Raw genomic sequence first — 20,645 nt, 5'->3', positions numbered from 1 at the left:
TAGGTAGTGAGCGCTGAATTTTTTTAGACCATAATACCATAATATTCTTCTGTTTCATAATTCCAATGCGGTACCTCTTTTTGGTTTTTATTTTTTATTTATTTTTATTTTTTGTGTGGATAGTTAATAATTATACTATTTTAATATTATTACTAATTATGTTCAAATATTTTTCTTCCATCTGATTTTTGTTGGACAATATAGTTGAATTCAAAACGTGTTGCACCCAAATTTTAGTGGAATAACTCTTAATAATCTTATAAATTGATGTGATTTTATTTAATTTGTTAGATCTATTTTATAATAAAAATAATTTTATAATCTGTCGAATCACATCTAGCCACATTAATTTATATGATTGTTTTTGTATAATTTTTTATGACTGAAATATTTTTCTATATATATCTATTCTCTGGGATAGAAGGTGACGCAAACTTTCATATGCTTGTCAATAGTAAAGATGCAACCTAGTTTACCCAAATTTTAGGATATTTGTTGTAATATTTCATTGTTGAACATGAATTCTCTTGATTGGGCCATCAACTTATTCTCCTAGCTGATATCGATCGAGATATGGGCAAGTATAAGCAGGAAAATTGTTTTCCGCTTATATGTATATTAAAAAAAAAAAAAAAAACCACCTCCAATCCGATATGATTTGACATTTTAATTGGGATATGTGAAGGTACCATATATGCATGGTAGAAATATGAATGGCATCTTACCAAGTTGTTTTGGGAGAGGTTTTTGTATGTTATTTTGTACCAATTCTTTATATATTACGTACAATTTAAAGGTGTAATTCTCACACATTTTTTTTAAAAAAGAGTTTATTTCATTATTTAAAAATTAATTTTTTTTTATATAAATCTCATAATTATCTTTTTTTTTTAAAAAAAAATACACGTAACTTACACCCTGAGTAGTGTAACTATCATTCTTAACTGAGAGCTGGAAAAAGAAAACATTAAATAAAAATATAAAAGAAAGAAAGAAAAGAAAATAGAGAGAAGCGGCTAAGCGATTATGTTCTTGTATCGATCTAGACAGGGGAGCCGCCTGAGCCATCTACGTGTAAGTTTGCATGGAAACGTCAATGGTAAAAACTGAAACCAAGAAAGGGTTTTTTGTCATTTCAAATTCTTAGAATATAACTAAGAGGCCTGGACAAGAAAGCCATTGGCCGTTTCCAAAGTACCACCCGAGATGATTTTTCCTTAATTGAAAAGGGTTGTTCCTCCCAGGTCTTCTGTGGCTTCTCTTAAGAAAGAGAGACAGATAAGAGAGTTGAAAGCCATATCTTATTCTTATGAACCGCTTTATCTAAAGATTTTTGGTTTTCAGAAAGTCGTCTGCTTCTTATGAGAGATATAGAATAGAGAGAGACAGAGAGAGCTGAAATTAAAAAGCTTTCATCTTTTGTTTGTTTGCATTCAATTCATTTTCCTCTTTCCTTCTTCTCTCTTTTTTTCCTTTTTTTTTCTCTCTCTCTCTTCCTGCATCTTCTTACCGAGCTCCCTCCACTAGTTAACCATAACCGACTACTCTCTCCTCCTCTCTTTCGATTTAATTGCTCTTTTCGCTACTCCTTAATTCGGGTTGCTATAGGAGAGAAAATAATGGTATCAGGAGGAAAAAGTAGGTGGCGGTTTGACCTTTAATGGGATTTTCAGGAACGCTTAAATTAGTTGGAGAAGAAGATCAAAAAACCAAGCTTTAAAGGGCTCCTTTCATGGCTTCCAATATTAAGGCCACCAGCCAGTCAACCCAAGTACAACAACAGCAGCTGCAGCAGCAACAATATCAACAGCAGCACCAGCATCAGATACAAGATCATCACCATCATCAGATTCCTTATGGAATGATGCAATCATCTTCATCATCTTCCGTCCCTGGCAACCTCATGTAATTTAATTTACTATGAGAACGAAAGAAAAGACTAGAATATTATCCCTTTTTATCTTCATTCTCTTTCATCGATCACAGCCTATATAGACCGAGTTGTACACGTTTTAGCTCTTCCTATTATAATTTTCCTTCATTTTTCCCCATTAAATTTTGGTGTCAGCAGAAGCAAAGATACTGGAGCTTATGATTTGGGAGAATTAGATCAAGCCCTTTTTCTCTACCTTGATGGACAAGACCCTAATACTCTCCATGACCAAAGACGTGAGCTCTCTCTCCCCTTCCTTTTTTCTCCGTCTCTGTTTGTCCTTTCAAATTATGAGGTTTTTTCCCTCTTGTTTTTGTTTTCTGTTGGGAGATTCTTTTGTGGAATTATGGCTGTTTGGCTCACAGGAAAAGCATGTCCAACAGTACTGTTGAAATCCCTTCCCCAGTACTTTCTTTGACCGAATCCTCTCAGAAAGCAGTAATAATAATAATTTCAGTTTTGAAAATCTCTCTCTCTCTCTCTCTCTGATTTTCTTTGTTTCTTGCTGTATGGAGCTTGGACCATGACCTGCAACAACCCGCTGATCATGCCTTCGTTAATTTATAATCCCGCATGTACTGAATAAGGCTATCAAAAGTTGGTTTCGGTTTTCTGCGCCTTTTTCAATTTCTTTCCTCCTTTTCTTATTTGGATGGCAATGAGCCAAAAATGCATGACGATCCCAAAGACTAATTAATTTCATAACTCTATCCTTCAGTGCCTCGTCGTCTCCCTTTCCCCTCACTTGGGTCCTCCAAATTTAATCATTTTTCCTCTTAGAAAATTGATATCTCTTCTCTCTGACGATAATAAATGGTTGTCAGGTTATTTTTCTGCAGAGAGCCAAGGAATGAGGCCTCCGACTCTGAACATTTTCCCATCTCAGCCTATGCACGTAGAGCCATCATCAACAAAAGTATCTTTAGTCTAACTCTTATTACACTATTAGTTTATTGACGTTCATTATTTACCATATTTTTCAAATCATTTGACATGCTGGATTTGTTTGTATTTGGTAGATTAGTACGGGATTGGTTTCTTCCTCAACAAGTGGTTCTAAGAGACCATCAGAGCCATCGATGGAGTTGGCCAACGCACGCAATGATGCTTCCTCGGGGCCTGAACCTGCCAAATCGATCAAGGTAGTGCAGTTGTTTAATGTAATTAAGAAGGAAGTATAACAATAACTAAACCAGAAATAATATATGTGCAGTAGCCTACTAACAACTGAGATTCTGGAGTACACTTTTGTACTTTAATTGCCCTGATTTTGTTATCTTTTTAATATTGTTGTGGCAGCGTGAAGGTAGCCGCAAAGGTCCCACGTCGAGTTCAGAGCAGGAAGGACCCAAAACGCCAGACCCTAAGGTACTTCTTTGGTTCCTGTCTTCGCTTGAATTAACTAATTCGAACTCTCGTTTGATTGTCGGACAATGTTCAACGTGCGGTTTATGATTATTTCCAAGCAGACACTGAGAAGACTTGCTCAAAATAGAGAGGCAGCTCGGAAAAGCAGGCTTAGAAAAAAGGTAAATTCGCATAAAATTATCATTTTTTTGGTTGTATTATTTGAGACAGAATCTTAATTTTATTGGTTCTAAAGCATTTTTTGTTGCACTACAGGCATATGTTCAACAGTTAGAATCAAGCAGGATAAAGCTTACGCAGCTGGAACAAGAGCTGCAAAGAGCTAGATCTCAAGTAAGGACCCTTTCTTCTTTGAGCCATTGTTGCTGCTAGATTATATATGTACGTAGTACTTACTAATCAAGATCACTGGCTTTCTCCCAGGGCATATTTCTAGGGGGAGGATCTCTTTTAGGAGGAGAACAAGGACTTCCAGTTGCTGTGAGCAACATTAGCTCAGGTATATATATATATTTCCAATCCATCCATTAAAAAAAAAAAAAAATCATGCATGTTTATTAATGCTCTTGGTTGTTACTTTTGTTTTCTCGACTACCTCAAGTTAAGTTTTGTCATTTTCGTTTCATGCTAGAACCATTTTATTTTGTTTTTCAGATGCTGCTGTCTTCGACATGGAGTATGCGAGGTGGCTGGAGGAACATCATAGGATCACGTGTGAGCTCCGAGCAGCAGTACAGGAGCATTTGCCAGAGAACGAGCTTCGGCTCTTTGTTGAAAATTACTTAGTACACTATGACGAGGCGATGAACCTTAAAAGCATGGTGGCCAAAACCGACGTGTTCCATCTTGTTTCCGGCATGTGGAAGACTCCAGCCGAGCGATGCTTTATGTGGATGGGTGGATTCAAGCCTTCTGAACTCATCAAGGTACTCCGGACCATTGCTGTTTTCAGAATAACATAGATAATGATTATAACTTCTTCGTCTAAGCTCTTTCAAGTTTCAAAAACTTCGCAAAAATACGTGGGAAAGGAAATCAAACGCTGATCAAGATCAATATGATAAAATGCTTGAAAAAAGAAATATCCATAAAAATCCTTATGCATGAATTAGGTGATCAATAGCTAACACTAGTAGAATTATTAGATAAAATCCCTTTATATATATATATATATATAGTTAGTGTAATTGGAAAATGATGATGATGAGACATGCAGTAGTACCACTACCACTACTGCGGCACGAGGGTATATAAACGACGATAAATGCAGTGTCGAACTTGTCGGTGCCACTTGCAAGGAAGATATCGTATAATGAATAAAAATCAATGAATGACGAAAGGTATCGTGAGGGTTTCTCATATTGGGTGGATGTAGATGTCATTCCTATAAAGCGATGAATGCGTATTACAATTTCTGGTTTGAGACAGAACTAGCTAGATCGAAGAGAGCTGCCCACCCGCGGGGTCTCTTTATTCATTAATGAAAACAAATATCTCAACACCATGTCCATCCCTCCTTTTTGTTTATAGTAAATAAATCACCACCACGTAAACTAAATTCTGGTGATCGAAGAAAACAATATTCTGCATCTGTGATGAAAAAGATCAATTGCATATGATCTGGTAATACTAGAGATATCTAAAGTCTTGTGTTTTGTTGTATGTGTGTTTTATGCCAGATTATATTGAATCAAATTGAGCCATTAACGGAGCAACAGATATTGGGTATATGTGGGTTACAACAATCTACACAGGAGGCTGAAGAGGCTCTTTCTCAAGGTCTTGATGCTCTAAACCAGTCACTGGTAGATACCATAACCGCAGATTCATTGAGCTGCCCTCCCATCATGGCCAGCTATATGGGGCAGATGGCCATGGCCATGAACAAGCTCTCCACCCTTGAAGGCTTTGTTAGACAGGTACGCCAATAACTCCAACTCCAAGCTGTTATCTATATATATATATATATAACACTCTCTCTCACTCTCTTTCGATGGGATATTTCATCACTGTCTAAATCATGATAATATTGTTCGGCCACAAGGGTGGTTTTGATTACTACATGCATGCATGTGGGCCATGGGGCCGGAACCGAACCATATCATGTTCTTGTTTGGGTTAGGAAACCTACCCCAGGACATAACTTCTCCATGTCTCACTCTGGTGAGGTGGATGGCGTTTACGGCATGCAATCTACTACACCAGTAGATGTACTTATAGATATGTCTGCCTCACGTAAAATGTTTGTAAGTAGGTAATTATTTGCTTGATAGGCGCTACTTTAGGCATTATTTTAATTACCCTACTCCTATTGTATGCGTTAATGCATTGTGTGTTTTAGAAGTAACGCATATAGTAATTTAGAAGTACTAAATTAATATATACAATCACATCTATGTTCCGGTCTAGACTTTCTATTTGACTGAAAACGTATATAAGACAAAAAAACAAAGAAACTAAAGTTTCCATAAAATTGATAAGAAATGTTCAGAATATGCTGTTTAAAATATATAAAAATTACCAAAACCTAATCGTAAATCAAAGTCAAGCCATCTCTAAAACGATTCTAATTCGTGACTCGAATAGTAATTCTCTGCTAAAAATTAAGATCGCCACGTACCTACAAAATCGCTAGCTAGAATGAGTGTCCCCACGTGGATGATGGTTTCCAAGCATCAAGTACACGTGTACCCACTGCTTAAAAGGTTGTTCCTTTTATGCAGATATAGATACCCATACCCGGCAGATCTGGTAATTAGTAACCCCATGTCTGCGTGATGTCATGGTCGTAACCGTTTGACTAACACCACCATACATATGTAGGCCCATATATATATAAACTAATAGATAGAATTCTACTACTTATTTACAATTTTTTTATATTTTATTTTTTAATTTTATTTAATAGTTAAGGAAATGATTATTAATAAAATTATATATATATTTTAATTTTTTTTAATGATTAAAGATGTTAAGAAAATACTTAAAAGAAAATAATAAAAAATTAAAAAATTTCAAATATAATATAAGTAGAAAAGGAGTAATGAATCGGTTGTAAGGGTATAATTACCCATAAAACTAATCTTTTTTTTGAATAACAACTTCATAAATATTAATATTGATAATAATATTATAAATATCTCCCTCGCTCGATCGGTTCAAAACTTACGTTTACACATGAATTGTTGAATATGATATATGTTAGATTATCGAGGAGTGGGTGGGCCTGAGGGTAGAAAGAATGCAGGATTAAACCCTTGAAAATTATCACCCTGAATTTGAAAGCACGACACGAACTTGGATAAATTTGATCCTTAGCTACCCAGAAACATGAATATATGACTATATACGTTGGGATTGTGGTCAAGGTCTTGACCAATCAAACTGTGGAAAGTGAAGATAAATTCGACCCCCCATCATGATTATTAGCAATATTTAGTTGATCAATCTTCTAAACAAGACCTTATAAATATATATATATATATATATATTTAGTCTTGTGTTTGACCATTTAATATAGGCCACAAGTTGACTTGTAGAACTACAATTCCATGTTTTAGTCCAAAAGCTAGCATTGAGGATCTCAATGTCTCATCGTTACTGTTTTCTTTTGAAATGTGAGACATGAATTAGCAGATCATGAGAGAGTCAATAATCCTGCCTTTAAACTTTGGAAAATTAAGAATCCTTCATATAAAACGAAAAACAAAAGCATTCTGATTAATTAATAGTAGTTCTTGAATAATTTTCACAAAATAGTACATGTGTAATATTTCTTCTAGTCAAATCTCTAGAAAAATGCATGCATCTATATTTATGACACCTACACTTAACCAAGACTAAATACCAATTCCACGTGATTTTCCGTTCTCAAAAGTCACAGTGAAGCTATAATTTCTTTAGCCGTCCTGACAAGCAATCAAACCAAATAGATCTAAAGAAATACTTTAGTCATTAAGATATTATATAAAAGTAAATTTACAAAGAAAATCTGTAATCCTTCGTTGTTTTCTTAAAGTCATGTTAAGAAACTTCTTCATTTTCTTGTTTTGACATTTTCTATGGAATATTTATGGAAAATAAATATGATACTTACAGGCAGATAATCTGAGGCACCAGACCATTCATCGGCTGCACCAAATTCTGACGATCCGCCAAGCTGCAAGGTGTTTTCTGGCAATTGCAGAGTACTTCCATCGTCTCCGAGCTCTTAGTTCTCTCTGGCTAGCACGACCTCGACAGGAATGATAAAAAAAAAAACCTAAGACTCACATGATATATTTTCTATGATCTTTTCCTTAATATATATAACTATTGATGATCGATCATGTCTTCAATTCCTTGATGATCTCCACTTTCTCATAATTTCCATAGGATTGTATAGAACCATAGATAGACAATTTGGGAATCTTGAACCAGTAATAGAAACATCTCTTCTTCTTTTTTCCTTATGGGATAAGGAATTTTTAGAGCAGAGTTAATGGTTTCGGCAGCCATTTTTTACTGAGAAATAGATGGGTGAGAAAGGAGGAGGAGAAGAAAAAGGAGGAGGAGGTTTGATTTGGTGTTTGCTAATAATTAAAGAATGTCAGAGTAAAAGAAGACAAGGAATTCTTTGGCTTTAGAAGGAAAACCAAAGCCGGGTGTCGAAAGTTGAAACCGAAACGTCCATCTGGCCTTTCATATTGCTGCATGCATCTTCATAGTCGTCGTTTTAAACTGACAAATATTCATCTACAAATATGCATGGGCCTCTTTCAGTTCTCCCAAAACTGGGCTCAGGCAGTTTGTAGTCTAGAAAATAACCAAAAAAAAAAAAAAAACTAAGGGAGATATATATTCTCCAATTTTCAACTTGAAATGACCGTATTATATATATATATATATATATGATCGAGAAATAAAATTTATATTTTTAAGGAGTGTAAATTCTGTGCATTCTTTTTTAAATAGAAGATAAATTTGATACACATATTAAAAAAATTAATTTTTTAACGATAAATCTTACTTTTTTTTTTAAAGGGAATGTGCGTGATTTGCAGATCCTATAACTATATCTAGTATTATTTTTTTTAACAAGAAAGTCACATTATGGGAGTAATTAAATCAATTAAGAAACAAGGCTGCTCAAATGAAGGAGATAATTGAAGAACATGCAAGGTCCATTACATATGCCAGAAATATTCTTCGTGTCACAATCTAAACCTGGGAGTGAGAATGAAAGATAATTTTGTGTATACGGAGATTTGTCACATTTTTATTGATTTCTCGGTATAATATTTTCAAATTCTTAACTATCAAATTAGACGCCGACAATAGTATTAAAAATAAATCACCTCAAGATTTGTAATTAACAGTTGCGAATTGTGTCGGGGCAAATTAGTATTGAAAAATGTTAAATCCACCGATCGATTTCACCCATGTTTTTTTTTATAATTTTTCTTTTATAATTTTTTTACCTAATGATTAAAATTTTTTTTATTAATATTATAATTTTTTTAAAGATTAAAATATATACAAAAATGTATATAAAAAAAAGTGCATTTGTCCTTGTTTGTAGCATCCATTGGTGGAATCCACCGTGGTTTGTAGCATCACTTATCAGTATTTTCTTTTTAAAATATGATGTGATATATTAAATTATAATTTATTTTTAAATTTATTTTTATAAAAAATAATATTATATAGGATCATAAATTATACATGTATTTTTTAAAAAAAGGATGAAGTTAATAATTAATTTCTTTTTATATATATTTCAGATTTATTCAATTTTTTTTAAAAAATAATATACTCAAATATCATTTCTTTTTACGAGATGTTCCGCTAGCTTTACTATTTATAATGATTTAGGGTGTGTTTAGATGTTGAAGTAAGTTGAGTTGAGATGATAAAATATTATTAGAATATTATTTTTTAATATTATTATTATTTTAATATTTGAAAAAATTAAATTATTTATTATATTTTATATTAAAATTTGAAAAAATTATAATGATGAATTGAGATAAATTGAGTGTAGTTAAAAATCTAAACTTAGCCTTATACTCAAATTAAAAGACTGGCTTGTCATTTCATTTTAAAGCGCAGATATACGAAAGTTTTCGTTGCGCTGCTTGCGCAGTCCAGTGGTGACGAAGGTGAGAGGCGTCGGAAGAAGTCTGAACCCAGGTCCGGTTCGCGGCGCGGGCAAGTACTCGAGATCCAAGACGCACCACAAGCACGGCCTCAGGGCCATCATGGCCAATAACGGCGGCGTCTTCCCCCTCCACGATCCCAAGCTGGCGGCTTCCGTTGTTCATTTTGTTCAGTACGTCTCCTTCGCTATTAAAAGCTTTTCCTCTGACTAACAAACTGGAGAAAATGGAAGACAACTGGAGCTGAGTGTGGGATAGTCTCTAAAAATGTATGTACTCGCACTAGTTTTTATCGTTTTCTACGAATGTTCGGTATTGCTGAATTTATGACATGATAGGGCCATTCAAGATCAGTGGCATTCCCTCAAGACATGTGAACCAATCTTATAAGGTTGCAACTTCCACCAAGGTCGACATTTCTGGGGTCAATTTATAAATGTTTGATGACAATTACTTGGCAAAAGGTGTAGAAAGAAGAAAAATAAAGGAAAAGGAGTGAACTTTGAGGCAGAGAGGAAGGTTTGTTTACCAGTTTTTTTATTTTGTACATTTATCTTCTTCAGAATTAAAAATTGCGGTTGTTTTCGATTATTCACTTCGCATGTTTATAATACAGCATGATCCAGCAAGAATACTTGATATGCACTTGCGCATTTTACGGCAATTAATCTATATTTTTTACTCAAGTTTTGGTACTTTTCTTCCATTTCTTCTGCTTTTCCGCTTCAAGATTTTTCTTTTTCTATATTGAAAACAGCCATTCCCGTATGACCTCATCCATATGCTCTATTCATGTCTATTTTTGCTTCATGCATATGATCTTTAATAATGGGAAACATGATTTTAAGAATTCGGAGTATTGTCATCCCCCATACAATGTCTACTTCTTTGAACAATCATAGTTACTAATTAGGTTTTTCTTGACAAATTGTATGAAAAGAAGGCACTCCCGTTAGAGAAGAAAAATGATCAAAAGCTGGTTGATGCCGCATTGATAAAGTTAATTTAAGTTTGTCCCAGACTTGAGCTATCTGGCCGCGAGGTTTCTAGTCAAGTTAGGAAGGAATCCTCTTGAGATAGTGTCTTAGAGAAAATACTTAAGTTGTTCTCATGATAATTTTCTACTGGAGGTTGTTTGACTAGATCATAGGTGTTCGTTGAAATTTTACTAGCAGAACCGAACTTTTGTGTTGGACAGTTTTTGCCTTAAGATAAAATTTCTTTTTGGGCATTTTGTTATCTAGTAATGCAACTTATCAAACGTGTGTGTGGCAGTGCGTGTGTCCTAATTCAACAGATCCACCCTTCTTCTCCTTCTGGTGCTACATAAGGATATTAGTGCTGCCTGTTATGTATCTTGATTAGCGCTCATTTTATTTTCACTTTCGGGTATTACAGGTCAAAAGGGTTATTAAAAATATAAGAAACGTTAACCTCTTATCTTCTCTGCTGGAGTTACACTTCAACTTGGATATATGTACATACATGCACGAATTTCATTGTGAACATGGGAAATCGAAGGTCATCTTTTGTCAAGTCGCGAGCTTACATGGTTCCAATTAGCTGAAACTCATGTCGAATACTGATAAGCTCATGACTTGATTTGGGGTTTTGGATGTTTTTATTTTTATTTTTTGAGCACCTGAGCTTTTGGATGTATTAAGATAGAGAGAAGATACTCAGCAGAACTTTGTGGAAAAATTTTGGAATAACATATTTTTCCTAGAGATAACCAAGTTCCAAACACCAGAGAAACTTAGAATTAAAAAAATACAAGCATGCTGACTTCAATAATACAAACAGTCAAAAAGAAATGCAATATGATTTGACAGTAAAACGATAAGTTGCTTGTGTCGTCCCCTTTCAGCTCAAAGCATGCTATCAGCACGAGATGGCAGTCTCCTGAAGAAATTGCTGGGTACTGAGGGTAGCTTGCTTCTGAATCTGGGGTGTCGTAGCCAAACTATGCCTGCAACAAAGGCAACTATCCTAAAGGGTGTCACGTAAAGAACAACAGCTGCAATAAGGCAGAAAATAATGAAGAGGCTGGTTGCTCTTGTGTCTCTCCAGCTAAGTAGAGCGTGAAATCTCTCCCCCTGTGTTGCAATATCCCCCATCACCGTCTGAATTCTTCCGGCTACGCTCCTGAGCCTATCATACCTCATACGTGCTACATCTTGAGCCTTAGATGTAGGAAAAGTGTCGAACTCTTCATCCAGTTCATCCGGGTGAACTGCTTCTGCCCATGAAAGTTTAGTATCCATATGAGGAGGATGCCTAGGCCTGAACCGGTAATTCCATATTCCGATAAGAAACATGTACAGGAAGATGGTTGGAAGGATCAATTCTGGGTAGCAGATCAGTATGATAAACAGGACATGAACCAGAACTGAAGTAACTGGGTTCTTCCAATGACAAACCTCTCCAAGCCACCTGCTTATAGAGATTACTCCTGAAAACAGTGATACGATTCTAAAGAAGTTAGCTTTGCTCCGTCTCATGCTCCACATGTGGGAATCGACATCCAGCATATACTCAACAACCTCTTTTCTTAGTGGTGGCTCCGCTCGGCCTAGCCTCACTGCTACAATGTTCATGGCCTGATATCTCAAACTATCCAACTGGTTCACGGTGAAGGGATGTAGATAATGCATTTTTGGGAGTAATGGGTGGCCGTAGAGGTAGATTAAATTTGCTAGAGAGAGACAAGTGAATCGAACTGCTAACTGGAGTTCACCCATCTTTTTCAATCCAGATGGGTGTAAAACCAGGAGTGGGTAAGAATTTGTATAAATTCGATCCATTTCTAGGGTTGATAGCCGGATTCTTACCTTCCCAATTCTTGAGTCAATTCGAGCTCCACTGCCAGCAGCTGGTTTCTCGTTTCCACCCAAATGGCAGTTGTCAAAAACTCCCAACGTGATCACGGTGCTAGGGTCATAGACCTCCCATGTATATTGCTCATTCCATTTGGGGCTGAAGCTTTCCATGATTGTCCTGGTTCGCACCCACTTCTGCCCATATCTGGCTACACAGTAAGCATCTGTAGCTCCCCTGCCATCCTTGGTCTTCATTGGGAGAAGACCCTGGGCACTCAAAATACCCAATTCAAGGATGCCAATTGGCTGCTTCCACAGCTGCCTAGCAGTGGGTCGGACGTCACTTATGTACATTGTAGATTCATCCAGTACATGGTAAGCACCCTCAAGGCAGACTCTGAGATGAACCCTGCCTGCAAACTTCAGCTCGTGCCTCTTGTCTCCCTCCAAAGTACCAAATCCATATTTTTCGAAGTTGAACCAGCGAGAATGGACTGGCCTGTGATCCAAGCGCCTCTCAAACATGGTTAGTGGCAAGCTTATCGTTCCCAAAATTTCATCTTTTGCAGGGGTTACTTTGTTTTCAACTGTAAGCACCAGCTGCTCTTCAAAAGGTTCAGCTGCTACGAAGATTAAATCTTCGTTCCAGAGCGGGTTGGTGGTTCGTGTTGGGCATATCTTTGTTTTGAGTACCTGATTTCCGACTCGAGCCTTCGCAAAAGCTTGTGGTGGTTGGCTTCTGTCTTGTGGCTCAACATCCTGAGCTTCAATTACATTAAGTCTGAGGTACCACAGTTTTGGTGAAACATAAACCTTGGACCGGATATTAAAAACTCCGTCTCCACGAACTGAGGCAGCATCCGAGTGCCAGGCCTCTGGGAAAGCTTCATCTGCTTGTGTTCCCATCCAAACAGCAAGCATAACCTCTCCTTTCACCTTGGTATCCTCCTGCCGTTTCTCTAATCTGTACCATTGAGGTGCCAAAGGGCTGTCAGGTGGAACCCTTGTTGGCACTTCATTCATGTCGAAGACCACCTTGCCGAGAAAATCATCTCTTCCCACAATCTCTCTGTCTCTGACATAAACTTCGAGAATTGAAGACTGAATCTTGTCTTTTGAGAATGCAAAGACCTGGTTCCATTCTGGGTTTATTTTCTTCTCGAAGTGCTGAGTTGTTCCCTTATAATTCCCAAGCTTCACTTCCACGTAGGGATCGCAGCTTCCAGTTATAGGGTTGGTGGGAAGATCTTTAGCTTTCACAACCCGGGCATATAAATAAAACATCTGTTCGACCAGATCATAAGTGCTCGTAGCCCTCTCACTACTAATCCACCCGCCTCCCCCACGGAGTCCTCCATGTGGCCACCGTTCTCCTAGCTGTGGTTTCATGTCTTTCAGTTTGTAATCCTCTTGCTGGTTAGGAGCAGCTTTCGAACTCATTGCTGCAAGCTTGAGTGCTTCTCTTCTGGTAGTCTTCTGTCTTTGTAGATGCAAGTGGTGGTATGAACTGCACTTCTACCAAGGTCTTCGATCTTCTCTTCTCTTTAAGACCAAGTATCACAGCTGGTTAGCTACTGCAGGAGCACTTGAAAATCCAGATACAAGAACTGTGGTAGTTGAGATATCTTTCACTGCTCTTGTATCCGTGATACCTGAAGTAGGAAAATGAACACAAGTCACATAATACCCATGCTAGTCATTGAAACATACATTGCCTAATATAGAGAAGAGAATAGATAGTTGTTCAGACTCTCCTTTGAGAGATTTTAAAGTCCCCTTTACCTTTGACATATTACAAAAACTTCTTTACCAGCTGGAATGCCGTTAATCTTCACCTGCTTTTAATGAGTTGTATTCAAGCCATGAGTTCTGTTAGTGCCTTTTGGAAAGATAAAGATGGTGAGATAACTTTTCTCAAGAGATTCACGATCTCAATGGTAATTTCGAGGCATTTGGAATCCTAGAGGTTAGAATCCAAAGGGGGTGGTGATGGAAATAGGGTTCCTGTTCTGCAGTTTTCAGAGCCAACTTCAATAGCCGGGTTAGATGACTGTTCTCATTTCTTTGTATTATTATGTAGCTTCTGCAACTCCACTACCAGCTTCATGTTGCCTTTTGTGATGGTTTAAAACGATAAAAAGAATACTTATTTTTTATGAAAAGGATTAGAGAACATAATGATCAAGGTGTTGATTGGAAGTCATTGGACTATGCACTACAGGTCTGCTGGAAGGGAGAATGATAGCAAAACCTTTGGCGTTGTTTAAACGCAAATTAATTAAGACCGAGACAAATAATTAAAAAAGCAAGTCGGAAAGTTGTCAAAATTCCATGCTTCTAAAGGATTGTTGATGCTCCACTTGGGAGGACAAAGATAGTCTTTTTAGATTTTATATCTGAGTGGTGCGGTACAAAGAACACTTTATTTGATTCTTTCTACTTTTGTAACTTTGTTAAATTGTCAAACTGCATAAACAATCCCCTCACCTTACCCCTCTCCCTATCTTCCTAGCTTTAATTTGTGAAGATTCCTGCATCCAAGACCATTATGTTTTCCAACTGCACCATTGCTTGGACTATGTGACAACTTTGTTCTTTTTGCAGCGAAGATAATGTAAAGCAAGAGAAACAGAGTTAAAAGAAAGAAATTCATAGGGTACTACTAAAGTAGTGTGCCAGCTTAAACAAAAGCAAAAGCAAAGCAGAAGGCAAGGCTTAAGGGTCAGTGACCTTGCTCATAAAGATGCTTTTGAACATTATTCTCCTTCTTTATTCTCCCTCTTTAGTTTAATTTCCTATTCTCAACGTTACTTTCTTCCCTTTGACAGATATTTTGGACAAACTATTTTCAGGAACTCAGAAGCAGATTTGCTTAATGGGTGAAATTTGAGTCCTGTTATAGATATTTATATCTGTTAAATTGCTATTTATCTCAAAAACTTAGTTGATGGAAGAGCTAGGTTTAAGTATATTTTTTCTGATATCATGAAAAATCATCACTTGATTTAAAAGTTTAAACTAATAGGAAGGGACTCATTTAATTATTTATATTTATCTTAACAAGCCAGCTCTTTTTATTTCTCCAAGTCCATTTTATTTATAGGTAATATTAATCTTGATTTTAAATTTTGTCATTTTCAATCACGTTTATTAATGTGATATATTCTAAATGATTTTATATATCAACCATTTAAACTAAAGTTATAGATGTACTGAAGATGATATATAATATTTTTCTTTACATATTGATATATTAACTAGGGGATTTATTGGTGTATTTAAAAACTAACAAACTCAAAAGATTGATATATATAGTAAATGCTAAATGTATTCACAAAAAATTTACATATTTACTTGGCTTTCTACAAATTTTTTTTCTTATATCTTATTTGTTTTAATGAAAATAATATACAATGAGAAAATCACGTGAATATGTAAATTTTTTATAAATATAATTAGTATTATGTGTTAGAAAAATTATTCTCATCAATTATTATTTATCATTCCACACTCTATGAAAAATATCCTATAAAAAAATCTGGTATCTTATAAAAAGTTATAAATATAGAGTGTGTGATGTGAATAATTGTTGATTTGTAGCAAAATTATATATGTTACTTATTTTTTCTTCAATTGGCAAAGAAGGTAATACAAGCATTTGAAAAAACATATCGCATCGCTTTCCTCAAAAGGAGTTCTAATTTCTAAAGCTTAATCGGGGCTTGGAATTATTTATTACAGAAGAAATTGAGTAATCAATGCACCATCATGTCCAATGATAGGATCCCAACAATGATGACATCGAACTTTAACGCAGGGCAAAATTGGGCAAATAGAAAACTCTAAACCCAGGCATACCTCGGGCCTGTACGCGGACGACATCCTACGTGGAGACATGCGCATCGTTTTAGAATAAATAAAACGATGCGTTTAGTTGGGCTTGAAATTGGGTAAAGCTACTTTCAAAACGTTGCGTTTCACATTTTCATTGAAATTGTTCTCTCCCCATGCTCTCTCCCTCCCCTGCCCTTCTCTGTGCGACTCCTGGTTGGCTGTTCCCAACCCTAACCCTAACCCTAACGCAACAAACCTGCTACATAATACTGGAGGATTTTGCTCAAAGTTCAACGCCGTCCTAGGTAACTCAAAGATCAGTTTCTGATTTTCTTTTCCCCTTTTTAGTTTCGTCTGTTTAAGGTTTATACATGGTGGTATCTTGAAAATATTGAAATCGGGTTTAAAGAAACTGGAAACTGGCTGGGTTGATGAGGTTTTTTTTTTTTTTTTTTTTTAATATTTTGTATGGGTTTCTGATTATTATTTGGAGAAGTTCTGTTTCGCACTTTATGGGTTTTCCTCGTTTGGCTTTTTCTAGATTTTTTTTCTTGGTCTTCTTAAAGTAGAGAAATATGTTATGTTTGTAATTCATTCTGGGTTAGGACCTGGAATTTTATGTACTCAATTTTGCCTTTCCTCATTCCTTTCTATGGTAGAACACAAATTAACCAATCAATTTTATTCTGTTGCTTAGTCATGAGATTTGTTGCAAAACATATCTTGAAGCCCTTCAACAGGGATAGTTCTAGCACATAAATTCATGATGAATTTCATGAATTTATGTAAGTATGGACGTACGGAGTTACTAATCTAGGTAGTTCCTTTGGCGAGTATAAAATAGAAACAAGGGGTGCTGAGTGAGGCCATGGATTCAATCTAGTATGAGTGAATCAGTGAGGTTTATCATTGTGGTAAGATAAATACATGAAATTAGTCCAATCAAATTTATACATGAATGGGTTTCTTTTGGAAATGGTTGAATTTTGATTGAGATTATAAAATTTGTTTCTTCTCGATTTGGTTGTTTATTTCTTGTCTATGACTGCATGACATTCGTGAAACTGACTTTAATATATAGGATTTTTGTTTCTAATTATCCTAATATCCCATCAACCCTGACTAAAAGCACGAGTATGTGTTCCATAGAGTTTCATGGAAAGATGTTCTTATCAAAAAAATGTTTAAGTTGCGGTTGCAGTTGTTTTCCCCTTATTTACTCATTAAAAGAAGGAAACAAAAGGCTATAAATCAGAGAAAATCCATGAGAAGTGAGAACCTCTTTGTTTTTTTTGTTAGGACATGAGTTTAGCTTGGACCTCATGTCATCACTCTACTTAATAATTTTGAACAGTTGCAGATAAAGAGAGTACTTGTAAAGAGAAGCTGAATTGTTAAGGAATGAGGAAGAGTTTCAAAAGAGAGAAAGAAATTTGGAAGAGGGAGTTAGGATTCTACAACAATCAAGTGGAGCTTCAATGGAAGAAGCAGACATGCGGCGTTTTGTGTGTATTGATGTCAAAGTGAAGCCCCAACTGAATCAACTGATTGGGATACATCGACCAACCAGTTGATGACTTTGTTATTAGGGACTTAGTGTTAGTAACAGAGACAAATTATTGGGAAATCTGTTGCTAGTGACTTTATATTGTTGTTGGAAGGAATCTTCGAATACAGTACTTTAGTGACTTTATTTTTTTTTTAAACTTTCATGTTAATTAAATTGGATTCATTTCCACCAAAATCATGTCCAAGTAATTTTCTACAGTCAACCAAACAAGTAGTCAAATACATAACTCAATTCGTTGATTATAATGAATACGGTGGTGCTATCCCGTTTAAAAAATATCTGCAATATTCATGCATTTGATCCCTATCCCCATCAATTATTCTATTGAATCTATATATAATACATATAGTAATAGCACACCACAACACTAGCCATTGTGCAGATATTTTTTCATAAAATATATAAAAATATTTTTCTGAACAAGAGTGACAGAGTTCATGAGTTCAACAAGTTTCTTTAGTCAACCCACTCCCAAATACATAAAAGAAATGCAACTTCACCTTCCTACAATCACTCCCAAATACAAAAAGAAATGCATCTTCAGCTTATACAAAATCACCCCAACAGAACATCGTTTTTAGATTCCCAGCTCTACCTTACGTTGTTGTTGCACCATCTCAACTAGCATTCTTTTTTGCTTTACCTGATACAATCAAACTCAATTAATTAATTGTGTGCATAAAAGTTTGCAATACAATCAAAGTAGTTTCAAATACTCAATATTTCAAAATCCAACACTGGACCAGCAAGTAATCCCACTTCCTAAAGTAAGCAGATACCATATGTCTGATATGCCAAAATGATGTAAAAGGAGAACAATATTCTAATCCTAACAAGTAAACCAATGTCGGGACAACTTTGCAACACAATAATGGTTGAGAAAAATATATTGTTTTTATGCAAGTTGATACTTGAGTTTAGGTATTCAAGATAAGCTCAAACACTTTCTCATCTTATTTGTGTTCTTTTTCCCTTGGTTTCTAAAGGTTTAGGTTTTCGATATTCACTTATTGCCAAATCCATAACTTCAATAACCAACAACTAAAACCACAAGTCATACAACATAACTCACGTTATAATATCTTTAGTTCACAAGTGGATAGTGGAAATGTGAGGTTGGAGAGCTCGTACTTATATCTGTGCACCAGCTTGTCTAGAGGTTTGCATGCATCTTTGGCAAGGTTGCTAATCTCATAATGTAGCTAAAAAACTGAGGCCACTCGGAACAAAAGAGAATAAAAAAATTGAGATGATTAATTAGTCAAGTTCTGAACAAATGTCAAAGTGCAATGCCTATAGCGGATACTAGAGACTGGGTAGTGCATATATACCAACACACATCATCTCAAACCAACACACAAATTAAATATATTATCCCATGCCACCAACACACAACATCCCAAGTTACCATGGCATAACTTCCATATAAGCTACCAACACACTATAATCTTTGTATGTATATGTATGCATCCCTTGCTTTCATCGCAGTTTTACCTCTTGAAAACACTGCTCTAATTTTTCACCCTTTTGTCTCAACCTTCTCAAAGTCATCAGTATCTTGTATTATCAATCTTCTCTAGCTTGTACATTTTGCACGATCCATTTAGATCTAAGTAGTTGACAAACCTCAACCAAATTTTAATCTGGACTTCCCATAATTTTTCAGCAAAATATATATATTTTTTTTGTGTCCCATCCATGATCCTCTTTGTTTTTTTTTTCTTTGATTATAAGTTATAACACCCCCCTCCAGTGCATTTAATATTGTTGGGCAATTATCCATGTAGCAAAAAGTCTTTCTTTTAGTAGAAAAAATTCTAAATGCTTACTAGATAAACAGAGAAAAGCATAAATTGTTTGAAAAACTTCAAAACTCACACTCACACAATCCCAAAGTTAGACAAAATATAAACGGAAAAAAAAGAAGCTTTTAAGCCTCTTACCAAGTTCGATGCTGAAATGTGGGTAGCAGCTGAGGATGGCGTGGGTTGCGGCAACTGATCAACAATGACGGTAAGCGACACAAATCTGAGACTTTGCTACGATATGAGCGGGAGAGAAACAAAACCAAAGCTTTTTCGAAACCAAGATAGACAAAAGTGTAAAAGAAACGAAATCGAGAAACCAATCGAATAGATGATGGATAAAATTGTAAAAGAAATGAAACGAAGAGATGATGGATGAAACTGTAAAAGAAATGAAAGCAAGAGAGAAACCAGTCCAAACCTCAGCTTTTTCGAAATCAAGAGAAACGAAAACGAGAGAGAGGGGGGGGGGAGAGTCTGTTTTCCCTTCTTCTTCCTCCGTTTTGTTTTGTTTTTTTTTTTTCTTTTTTTAAATAAAATAAGAGCTGCCACGTCAGAAGGAGTACGCATGCAGGCACAAATTTTTGCCTGTACCTAGCAGGACTCAATAAAGTATGGGCTTAGCCCAAAACCGAACATTATTTCCCACTTTTATTTTCTTGAAAAAAATAATAATTTTACTGCTTAAAAGTTAATGCGTTTACACGTCACTTATTACAAGATATATTATAATATAATTATATAGAAAAAAACTCAAAAATAATTATTTGTAATCATTATTTTTCCAAATAAATCCTTACAAAAGAAGGGGTGAGGGGTGACTAGGAAGCAACTGCCTAATTGTTTATTGGACAAAGGTTTTTGCGTCGGAGGAAAGGACGCCGTTTGGATTAAATATTTTCATTATAGTTTATTAGATTTTTATTATAATATTAACGATGCTAGTCAATCCATAATTAATTCTGAAAAATGTTTTAATTATAAGGGGATTATACAAAAGTAATCTTATAAAATGAAGTAATTTAATATAATTCGTCAGATTATAAAATTATTTTTATTACAAAATAAATTTAACAGATCATATAAAATCACGTCAATATTTAAAATTATTTTTATGTAGTATCTTTATAGATGTAGACTTCACTAATTCTTATTTTAACATTTAAATATCCTTTTGTC

The 20,645-nt window shown here is 35.4% G+C and overlaps 2 protein-coding genes and 3 long non-coding RNA genes across 7 annotated transcripts; 3 read left to right on the top strand and 2 right to left on the bottom strand.

The window, feature by feature from the left end:
* Positions 1 to 1,444: 1,444 nt before the first annotated feature.
* LOC108981744 (bZIP transcription factor TGA10) lies at positions 1,445 to 7,780 on the top strand. 2 transcript variants are annotated; one of them, XM_018952991.2, is made up of 11 exons: positions 1,445 to 1,905; positions 2,069 to 2,169; positions 2,758 to 2,849; positions 2,953 to 3,075; positions 3,233 to 3,301; positions 3,403 to 3,462; positions 3,557 to 3,634; positions 3,725 to 3,800; positions 3,956 to 4,227; positions 4,981 to 5,220; positions 7,400 to 7,780. In XM_018952991.2, exons 1-11 carry the CDS (start codon positions 1,733 to 1,735, stop codon positions 7,547 to 7,549), a joined length of 1,434 nt encoding a protein of 477 aa, XP_018808536.1. In that variant the 5' UTR covers positions 1,445 to 1,732; the 3' UTR covers positions 7,550 to 7,780. The 2 variants fall into 2 exon arrangements, with proteins under 2 accessions (XP_018808536.1, XP_035545268.1); XM_035689375.1 differs by having other exon boundaries at positions 2,072 to 2,169; positions 7,400 to 7,778.
* A 1,623-nt stretch (positions 7,781 to 9,403) lies between these two features.
* Positions 9,404 to 15,270, top strand: LOC108981753. Its single transcript, XR_001994607.2, has 4 exons — positions 9,404 to 9,707; positions 9,777 to 9,957; positions 14,862 to 14,978; positions 15,086 to 15,270. It is a non-coding gene; the product is annotated as an uncharacterized LOC108981753 (long non-coding RNA).
* Positions 11,143 to 14,487, bottom strand: LOC108981748 (FT-interacting protein 1). Its single transcript, XM_018952996.2, has 2 exons — positions 14,040 to 14,487; positions 11,143 to 13,909 (listed from the first exon to the last, which is right to left on the bottom strand). Exon 2 carries the CDS (start codon positions 13,695 to 13,697, stop codon positions 11,307 to 11,309), a length of 2,391 nt encoding a protein of 796 aa, XP_018808541.2. The 5' UTR covers positions 13,698 to 13,909; positions 14,040 to 14,487; the 3' UTR covers positions 11,143 to 11,306.
* Positions 15,271 to 16,207: 937 nt separating the features above from the next.
* LOC108981754 lies at positions 16,208 to 17,784 on the top strand. The gene is made up of 2 exons (XR_004801330.1): positions 16,208 to 16,396; positions 17,446 to 17,784. It is a non-coding gene; the product is annotated as an uncharacterized LOC108981754 (long non-coding RNA).
* A 245-nt stretch (positions 17,785 to 18,029) lies between these two features.
* Positions 18,030 to 19,928, bottom strand: LOC118348306. Of its 2 annotated transcripts, XR_004801395.1 has the most exons (3): positions 19,605 to 19,928; positions 18,734 to 18,871; positions 18,030 to 18,304 (listed from the first exon to the last, which is right to left on the bottom strand). It is a non-coding gene; the product is annotated as an uncharacterized LOC118348306 (long non-coding RNA). The 2 variants fall into 2 exon arrangements; XR_004801396.1 differs by lacking the exon at positions 18,734 to 18,871.
* Positions 19,929 to 20,645: the final 717 nt, after the last annotated feature.

This window comes from Juglans regia, chromosome 4 (assembly GCF_001411555.2).
Source record: "Juglans regia cultivar Chandler chromosome 4, Walnut 2.0, whole genome shotgun sequence".
In the NCBI taxonomy this organism is placed as follows: Eukaryota; Viridiplantae; Streptophyta; class Magnoliopsida; order Fagales; family Juglandaceae; genus Juglans; species Juglans regia.
This window is presented reverse-complemented; position numbering and strand designations above follow the sequence as displayed.